The sequence below is a fragment of the Glandiceps talaboti genome, chromosome 7 (genome assembly GCF_964340395.1).
Source record: "Glandiceps talaboti chromosome 7, keGlaTala1.1, whole genome shotgun sequence".
Taxonomy (NCBI): domain Eukaryota; kingdom Metazoa; phylum Hemichordata; class Enteropneusta; family Spengelidae; genus Glandiceps; species Glandiceps talaboti.
The window spans coordinates 26,776,747-26,787,724 of NC_135555.1; the positions used below are offsets into that span (position 1 = coordinate 26,776,747).

General features: G+C 35.2%; 1 protein-coding gene across 2 annotated transcripts in view; it reads right to left on the minus strand.

The window, feature by feature from the left end:
• Window positions 1-10,978, minus strand: part of LOC144437321 (puratrophin-1-like) — a 148,123-nt gene that overhangs the window by 55,264 nt on the left and 81,881 nt on the right. For both annotated transcript variants that reach the window (XM_078126244.1, XM_078126243.1), the window contains exon 9: window positions 9,820-10,067. In XM_078126244.1, the coding sequence (XP_077982370.1) occupies window positions 9,820-10,067 (248 nt within the window). The remainder of the gene's footprint in view (window positions 1-9,819; window positions 10,068-10,978) is intronic.

Genomic DNA, 10,978 nt, shown 5'->3' on the forward strand with positions numbered 1-10,978 from the left:
TACTTGTAAATGAATTACACTTTGAGTAACTCTTGTAAAATGATCAGCAGACCAACTGAGTCTTTGTTTTCTGTTCAATATTGTATTAGTACATTATACTAGTAGTGTTACAGTTGAATGTCATTTTAGTTGTATTTGCAAATATTGTAATGCACATGTTATCTAAAGAGAGTTTTATACTGTATTGTTCCAGTTCAGTTTCCTAAATGTGTGCTAAAAGAAATCAAATTGGTCTAAATAACACTGAAAAAACTCTTAATAAAATGCATTGCCATGTATCCCGTTCTTGTTTGATGTAAATTAGTTCAATATAATGTCAAAAGAAAATAAATGTATGACTCAAAAATGCCAGCCACATTTCATCTAACAGAATAGGAATCAAGTGATATATATTAGTGGTAATGATAATTAAGATGGCCCTATTATCATAGTAATTGTATATCTTAATGAACCTGGTAATACATTTACCTTGTAAAAGCCTGATTATTGGACTGGTTTTGACGTTAGATTACAAAGGTGAATGCAGGATTTTAAACAAAGTCTCAGAATGTGTTTATTTAAATTTTTGATTTCCAAGTGGTAGCTCTCCTTCTAGATCTTGTGTATATGAACATGGTATTTGTCATCATCATCATCATCATCATCATCAGACCCAATTTCTCCTTCAACTTCATCAGAGTTGGAACTAGCTGTATCATCATTCTCACTGTCACTGTCATCAGATGACAAATCACTCTCACTTTCTTTAGATTGATAATAGTGGCATCTTACAGCCTTAACTTTGTCTATTTTGTGCATTCCTGCCACAGCTGGAATTTCATAGTTGGAAAGGTACTTATCAAGTTCTTTCACTTTCAATTTGGAAATGTCACCGTTTCTGACAAGCGCATCCCAGTCATATTCATCAAATTTTTTTCAGCACGTTGCTCCCTTTCTTTCATTCTTTTTCTTTCCCTCATAGAGGCAAGTGTTCTCTGTTGTTCTAAATGAAGGAGTGCTCCCTTTAATATCTCTTTCTTGACAAACAGTTTTTTGCTCAATTCGTCAAGTTTCTCAACATTTTTACTTGACACTAACCTAACCCTTTTGTGAAAGCAGCCTTAGCTTGAAGAACACATATGGACACAAGTGAATAGCTTCACTGTTGTTTTTGTTCTTTTTTGTTTTTGTAACATGAGGAAGTGGTTCTGCTTTCACTATGTAGTTTTGTTTTAGAAAGTAACAAAGTGGTAAATGGTTTCATATGATGACTCACACACACTATAGAACACATTTCACACAGAAAGCTGGTAAAATATTGTATTTTTATATTATAGTCATCATTTTAAAAATAGCGCAAATATTGCGTTGCATGCCGCACAACTGTTGAGGGCAATGACAGTTATATAATTTTTGAAGATTTAAAGTTGTAACCAAAACAAAATTTTCATACCTAATTTCCATCATCATAATCCAGCCATCCTATGTTGGAAGTGTACAAGACAAGTATAGCAACATCCTAATCTAACTTTAAAGTGATGTGTCTACAAGGTTTTGTACTTCTTTATTTTTTTAAATCAATTTGGAACCAAGTCATACCAATGTAACATGTTTAACTTTCTTGGTTGTCTTATTGTAATATTTTAAACACCAGCTACATTCAGTTTATATGGGTAGGTGATGAAACAGCTGCCTTACAACACATTACATAATCAAGTCATAAACCAAACTGGCCATGCTACACACTTTACCACCAGAGGAAATAGTAAGTAAACATTATAGCTAATTAACAATGTACTGTTCTCACTGTGTCAGCTATTTGACAAATCTACACATTCTCAACAAAGTTAAGCTCAATCTACTAGGTAATTTCAAAGTTGACGATTTTTGAGGAAAAGCAATGATATAGAATAACAAATCTAGAAACATCTCACCAAGTTTCAAACTCATTCACTTAGTACTTTGCATATCACTGATGGGCTCATCATGTTACGAACAATTCTTAGTATAAACACCCTGAAGAGTGTTTCACCCAATTTTCAGCCCAATCTGCCCAGTAGTTTTTAAGTTCTGGCTGTTGCTAAGGGCGTGGTCATGGTTGCTAGGGCCAATTGGGTCAAAATCTTTTAAACAAAATCTGCAGAATAACATTTCACGAAACATCTCAACAAGTTTCAGTCTCACTGACCAAGTAACTCGTGAGATATAAGTTTTTGACCAAAAATGAACATTTTTACACCTAATTTGCATATCACTCATGACATCATTGTATCCTTGATATTTCTTCGTCTATACATCCCTAGATACATTCTCATTAAATTTCAGCCCAATCTGCTCACCAGTTTTGGAATGAAAGATTTTTGACCATAAAGACACATTTTAGCCATAATTTGCATATTACTGACGGAATCATCATGTCATGAACAAATCTTAATTCACTTACCCCTGAGAAGGTTCCTACAAAATTTCAGGCCAATGCCAAGTAGTTTTGGAGTTTAAGTTTTTTAACCAAAAATCACATTTTTTGACCCAAAATGCACATCTCTCATGCGATCATGGGAGGCTCATTAAGAACGTTGCCGTAAAACAGGCCGTGGTTTGCGACAATAGGGCCAACATGTCTAGTCATATATACTTAGTCTATAGATATCATGTAAGGGCCAGCATGTCTAGTCTTATATACTTAGTCTATAGATATCATGTAAGGGCCAGCATGTCTAGTCATATATACTTAGCCTATAGATATCATGTATGGGCCAGCATATCTAGTCATATATACTTAGTCTATAGATATCATGTATGGGCCAGCATGTCTAGTCTTATATACTTAGTCTATAGATATTATGTAAGGGCCAGCATATCTAGTCTTATATACTTAGTCTATAGATATCATGTAAGGGCCAGCATGTCTAGTCATATATATTTAGTCTATAGATATCATGTAAAGGCCAGCATATCTAGTCATATATACTTAGTCTATAGATATCATGTAAGGGCCAGCATGTCTAGTCTTATATACTTAATCTATAGATATCATGTAAGGGCCAGCATATCTAGTCTTATATACTTAGTCTATAGATATCATGTAAGGGCCAGCATGTCTAGTCATATATACTTAGTCTATAGATATCATGTAAGGGCCAGCATGTCTAGTCATATATACTTAGTCTATAGATATTATGTTAGGGCCAGCATGTCTAGTCCTATATACTTAGTCTATAGATATTCTGTTAGGGCCAGCATGTCTAGTCATATATACTTAGTCTATAGATATTATGTAAGGGCCAGCATATCTAGTCTTATATACTTAGTCTATAGATATCATGTAAGGGCCAGCATATCTAGTCTTATATACTTAGTCTATAGATATCATGTAAGGGCCAGCATATCTAGTCTTATATACTTAGCCTATAGATATCATGTAAGGGCCAGCATGTCTAGTCATATATACTTAGTCTATAGATATCATGTAACGGCCAGCATGTCTAGTCATATATACTTAGTCTATAGATATCATGTAAGGGCCAGCATATCTAGTCTTATATACTTAGTCTATAGATATCATGTAAGGGCCAGCATGTCTAGTCATATATACTTAGTCTATAGATATCATGTAAGAGCCAGCATGTCTAGTCATATATACTTAGTCTATAGATATTATGTAAGGGCCAGCATATCTAGTCATATATACTTAGTCTATAGATATTATGTAAGGGCCAGCATATCTAGTCTTATATACTTAGTCTATAGATATCATGTAAGGGCCAGCATATCTAGTCATATATACTTAGTCTATAGATATCATGTAAGGGCCAGCATATCTAGTCTTATATACTTAGTCTATAGATATCATGTAAGGGCCAGCATATCTAGTCTTATATACCTAGTCTATAGATATCATGTAAGGGCCAGCATATCTAGTCTTATATATTTAGTCTATAGATATCATGTAAGGGCCAGCATGTCTAGTCCTATATACTTAGTCTATAGATATCATGTATGGGCCAGCATGTCTAGTCATATATACTTAGTCTATAGATATCATGTAAGGGCCAGCATGTCTAGTCATATATACTTAGTCTATAGATATCATGTAAGGGCCAGCATGTCTAGTCCTATATACTTAGTCTATAGATATCATGTAAGGGCCAGCATGTCTAGTCATATATACTTAGTCTATAGATATCATGTAAGGGCCAGCATGTCTAGTCATATATACTTAGTCTATAGATATCATGTATGGGCCAGCATATCTAGTCCTATATACGTAGTCTATAGATATCATGTAAGGGCCAGCATGTCTAGTCATATATACTTAGTCTATAGATATCATGTAAGGGCCAGCATATCTAGTCTTATATACTTAGTCTATAGATATCATGTAAGGGCCAGCATATCGAGTCTTATATACTTAGTCTATAGATATCATGTAAGAGCCAGCATGTCTAGTCATATATACTTAGTCTATAGATATCATGTAAGGGCCAGCATGTCTAGTCATATATACTTAGTCTATAGATATCATGTAAGGGCCAGCATGTCTAGTCATATATACTTAGTCTATAGATATCATGTAAGGGCCAGCATGTCTAGTCATATATACTTAGTCTATAGATATTATGTAAGGGCCAGCATGTCTAGTCATATATACTTAGTCTATAGATATCATGTATGGGCCAGCATGTCTAGTCCTATATACACTTTGTCTATAGATATCATGTAAGGGCCAGCATGTCTAGTCATATATACTTAGTCTATAGATATCATGTAAGGGCCAGCATGTCTAGTCATATATACTTAGTCTATAGATATCATGTAAGGGCCAGCATGTCTAGTCATATATACTTAGTCTATAGATATCATGTATGGGCCAGCATGTCTAGTCATATATACTTAGTCTATAGATATCATGTATGGGCCAGCATATCTAGTCTTATATACTTAGTCTATAGATATCATGTAAAGGCCAGCATATCTAGTCATATATACTTAGTCTATAGATATCATGTATGGGCCAGCATGTCTAGTCTTATATACTTAGTCTATAGATATCATGTAAGGGCCAGCATGTCTAGTCTTATATACTTAGTCTATAGATATCATGTAAGGGCCAGCATATCTAGTCTTATATACTTAGTCTATAGATATCATGTAAGGGCCAGCATGTCTAGTCATATATACTTAGTCTATAGATATCATGTAAGGGCCAGCATATCTAGTCTTATATACTTTGTCTATAGATATCATGTAAGGGCCAGCATGTCTAGTCTTATATACTTAGTCTATAGATATCATGTAAGGGCCAGCATATCTAGTCTTATATACTTAGTCTATAGATATCATGTAACGGCCAGCATGTCTAGTCATATATACTTAGTCTATAGATATCATGTAAGGGCCAGCATGTCTAGTCATATATACTTAGTCTATAGATATCATGTAACGGCCAGCATGTCTAGTCATATATACTTAGTCTATAGATATCATGTAAGGGCCAGCATGTCTAGTCATATATACTTAGTCTATAGATATCATGTAAGGGCCAGCATATCTAGTCTTATATACTTAGTCTATAGATATCATGTAAGGGCCAGCATGTCTAGTCATATATACTTAGTCTATAGATATCATGTAAGGGCCAGCATATCTAGTCTTATATACTTTGTCTATAGATATCATGTAAGGGCCAGCATGTCTAGTCATATATACTTAGTCTATAGATATCATGTAAGGGCCAACATAACTAGCTGAGAGTTAAACCTATAGCTAACCATTTATAAATGTTACACAACAATTGACTGATATAAAAGTATTATACATACCTCAATACAATTAGAAATCAACAAACTTGTCTTTCTTTCTTTCTTTGAATGGCTAACTTTCACCATCAACAAGTCTTGAAAGTGCAATTTGTTCTCTCCATATCAATCACAGGAAAGTTTAACTTTTTGCAAGAAATTTTCATGACACAATACTGTTGTTAAAATGAAAAGCTTTATAATTGCTATATAAAGATACTTGTCAGACCAAGGAACCAGTAGTGGTGGTAAACAACCCAGATTAGCAATACTGACAGGAGTTCACTTGTTTGACTAGTTCCATTGACTCACTGTATATTTGATTGCAGACATTGACAGAACTCAACCTACAGCATGGACAGTTGCATTAAAATAAGGCATACATCTCCCACACCTACTGAGTGTCATACCCATAAACCAATACACAACCACTTAAAACAACCGGAACAAAAAAGACTACAATCTTCCTTTCCAGGCTGTAAACCGAACTCCAAACACAAGTCTTTGGTGATAAAGGAACAAATAGTTTGTTGTGAATGGAAAGAAAACAATAGTTCCCCTATTTAAGGTGGACACAAAGAAAACTTAATGACACATAGCAAAACCAAGGTATCCCATAGTGGTTACATAGTGGGCTCAGCTTGAAGGAAGCTAATTATGCAGCCTCTATGAGATGATTACTTTAGAATTCATGGTGTACCACATGCTGCACCAGTTCCCACAAATACATCTTAATTAGGGACACTCACATGGAAAACTGCATGTCTAATTGGACAAATTATATGTTCTGATATTTCATGTAAGGCAATTAACTCGTTTTCTCATGACTTCTATCTGTTTATGTACTACTAATATATCATTTTCATCCACATAGGGTTCTTCAATCCACATGTGTATTTTAAGCACTACATTCATTTAGGACTTGTTTTACATTGACAGTATTTCTTCTTTGTGTCTTTTTAGAAGCAAGAAGTGTTCTTATGTAAAGGTATGTTCTTTCACGTAGTTTATAACAAATCATGGTTGTTCACTACAAATATGGCTGCCATCTAGTAGAAAGTGATATGAGTACCAAAAGTAATGTATGTATATGTTTATCAGGTTCTACATTATCTATAGACATGATCTAAAATACATTAGCCATACATAATGGCTACAAAGTGTCTGCAATATGTAAGTATAACTTAATTTTGATAGTGTATGAATAGAGTCTATGATTGAAGTTGTTTAGTCATGGCGCAGTATTAAATATAGAGATTGTTTACTACAAATATGGGTCAAAATTACATGATCACCAAACTAATGCTTGTGCATAGTTCCTTCCTTCAATATTACTTGTAACCATGATTTAAAAGAAATTGGCAATATGTAAAACTACAATGTGTCTGTGATAGGCAGGAATTTGAATGAGTTTGATAATTAGCTCTGAAGGTCAAGGTCAAGGTCTCCAAAGATAGCTCCCACCTGATAATATGGGTTAAAGACACAAATTTGTAGTCTGTCTGTATTAAAGTTTTGCAATAAATAATGAGTTATGCAGTAAACAATTATTTTAATTACAAATATGGCTGCCACTCAATAAAAGTGATATAAGCACCAAAAACAATGCTTGTGTATAGTTCCTTTCTTCAATTTTACTTGTAAGCATGATTTAAAAGAAATTGTCAATATTATGTAAATGTTACAATGTGTCAGTGATAGGTAGAAATTGGGATTTTGGTAATTAGCCCTGAAGGTCGAGGTCAAAGTCTCCAAAGATAGTTTGCATCTTATAGTATGGGGGTAGACACTTGAATGGAGTGTCAGTGTCTGTGATTTTTAACTACAAATATGGCCACCATTCTGTCAAATTTGCATATATCAAAAAGAGCGCCAATAGCATTGTAGCACAACTGTACAATTTTTAAAATTGTTTATCCATATGCTGATCCATGCTAAGTATAGGTGTTCATTTGCTGAATAACTATTCAGTTGCCTACCCAACCCTGTTGTTATCTTTGCAAAACACAATCACGATCATTTGGCTGTTGCTATGGGGGTGGTCATGTTGCTAGACATATTTGCATACATATTTGAATGTTGTTCACTTTTCTATGAATCCCTGATGTTATCTTTGCAGTATACGTGATCATTTGACTGTTGCTATGCACATGGTCTTGTTACTAGGTATATTTGCATACATGTTTTTGAATGTTAATTAATTTGTCTATTAATCCCTGTTGTTATCTTTGCAATAAACATGATCATTTTGCTATTGCTATGGGTGTGGTTTTGTGGACTAGGCATATTTGCATACACTATTTGAATGTTTGTTCACTTGACTAAGAAGCCATGTTGTTTCCTTTGTGAAATACACTTCCATTTGTTTGGTTGTTGCTATGAGCGTGGCCATGGTAGCTAGGGATATTTGCATACATTTTTTGAATGTATACTCACTTGCCTATCAGATGATTTTGTTATTTGACCAAAATATACTGCCATTTGGTTGCTAAGGGCATGGCCATGGTTGCTAGGGACATTTGCATACATTTTTTTGAAGACATGCCAATGTATGAGAAACACAATTGGTAGAATCGCCGCGACACCACGGACTGGGTATGCGTGCGATTAAAGGGTCTTTGACATTCCTATGTTTGTGACTATTTTTTCACCTAAAAGAAAAAATACCACCAATGGCGTTGTAGCACAACTGTATTTGGCTGTTGCTATGGACAATGTCTTGTTGCTAGGGAAATTTGCATACATTTTTGGAATCTTTATTAACTTGCCTACCCTTCCCACTTTTCATCTTTGTAATATAAACCATCACTTAGCTGTTGCTATGGGTGTGGTCCTGTTGTTAGGCATATTTACATATATTTTTTGAATCTTTAGTCACTTACCTATGCATCCTTGTTGCTCACTTTGTAATATGCATCGTCATTTCACTTACTAAAGATATGGTCATGGTTGCTAGGACCAATTGTTCAAATGTTTTAAATAACAACTGCAGAATAACACTTTCAGAAACATTCCCATTAAGTTTCAACCCCATTTACCATGCAGTTTCAAGATATCAGTTTTTGACCAAAGATTTTTGAGATTTGTACACCTAATTTGCATACTGCTGATGGGATCACCATGTTATGAATACAGCTTCATCTGCACATCCCCAGATGCTTCTCCAGTAAATTTCAGCCTAATCTGTTCAGTTGTTTTGGAATTATAGATTTTTTATGAAAGCGACACATTTAGCCCTAATTTGCATATCACTTATGGGATCATCATATCATGTCATGAACAACTCTTAATATGAACACCCTGAAGAAAGTTCCAAAAAATTTCAGCCTAATCTGCTCAGTAGTTTTTGAATTAAACTGATTTCTGACTAAAAAGACATATTTTAATGCCTAATTTGCATATCACTGATGGAATCACTGTCATGAACAAATCTTTATTTGTGTACCCGTAAGAATGGTTTTTGAGTTTTTTGACCAAAATGACATTTTTTGATCCAAATTACAAACCTGTGATGTGATCATTCTGCTTTGAACAATTTCCCAATTAGACTCAGAAAGTACTGCCCCATCAAATACCAGGGCAATTGGTCATGGTTATTAAGTTTACATCATCTACACACACAGAGAGACAGACAGACAGGCAGACAGAGACAGGCAGACAGACACTACACCATGCCTATAGCACCTCTGAACCTTATCAGTCAAGTTGTGCTAAAAACAAAATATCATGCAATAGCATTGGTTTGCTTGGGTTCAAGTAGACAGCGTTCAATTGCCGAAGTTATTACCAGATGAAAGGCCTGTTTTGCTAGACTGATAATGGTTACTACACAGTGTGATCATAAATCAACAATACTTTTGACTTTTTCAGATACAGTGTACCTTGGAAACAGTCAGCGTTTCACAAAGACTACTGAAAATTGAAGTTGGCTGTCAAGAACAAAATTTCTGAGGTTATTGTTAGACTTGAACCCTAAGTAGTAGAGTCAAAGAAAGACAACTTTCAGTATGACAATTGTTGTCATGGTAACATTTACGCATACCTGAAATCTTCGGATTTAGTAAGAATGCTCTGTTCACTCTTTAGCCTGGATAAAATGGCATCACCTTCAGACTGTAAACCAACTAATCTGGAGTCTTCATATATCTCCTTAATTTTCCATTCAAGATTCTCAATCAATTGTATCGTTTCTTGTGCATTTCCTGGTTTTTCACACATGGCCACCTCTTGCGTTGCACTGATGATGTACTTGGCTGCACTGCGACATCCTGCCATGAATGGCTCCAGTTTCTGATAATGGAAGAATTACGACAAGTTGTTACCATTACAGCTAGATGTTATAAAGAATGTAGGTATCCATGGTAACTGCATCTAACTTTATATAGAGTTTTTAATTTCAAATAATCATACATGGACAGGAAGGGGTGGAGTGGTGGATTTTTTCATCACCGGGCCAACGAAAAGTGACTGACCCCACCCCCATCTATAAAACCGAAAACAGGCTGACCACCCCTATCACTTAATCCTAAGGGGGGGGGGGGGGGGGGGGTTATGGCTTTGGACATGAAAACTGCGCCAACAAAATTGCTGCCAGGCAGCCATATCAAAAATGGATATGCACATGTATGTCATAGAGCATTGTCCTAACACCAACTTTGAATGAGATCTGTTCAAGCATGTCTGAGTTATGGCTTTGGACATGGAAAATTCGTAAACAAAATGGCTGCTAGGCGGCCATATTGGATCGTATCACAACAACAATGAATATGCACATGTATATCATAGAGCACTATCCTAATACCAACTTTGAATGAGATCTGATCAAGCATGTCTGAGTTGTGGCTTTAGACAGGGAAAATTTGCAAACAAAATGGCTGCTAGGCGGCTATATTGGATTGTAGCATGAAACAAATTGACGTGCATATGTAAACCATTGTATTATGCCCCTGTACCAAGTTTGAAAAAAATCGGTTCAGGCATCTCCAAGAAATGGCTTTGGACGGACGGACACATGGATGCACAGACGGAACCCAATCCATTACCATGGAGTCAAAGATTTTTAAAATATCGCCAACGGTGTTGTAGCACAACAATACAGTTTTAAAAATACCACCAATGGCGTTGTAGCACAACTGTACAATTTTTAAAAATGTTTATCCATATGCTAGTCCATGCTAACAATAGTTGTTCATTTTCTGAAT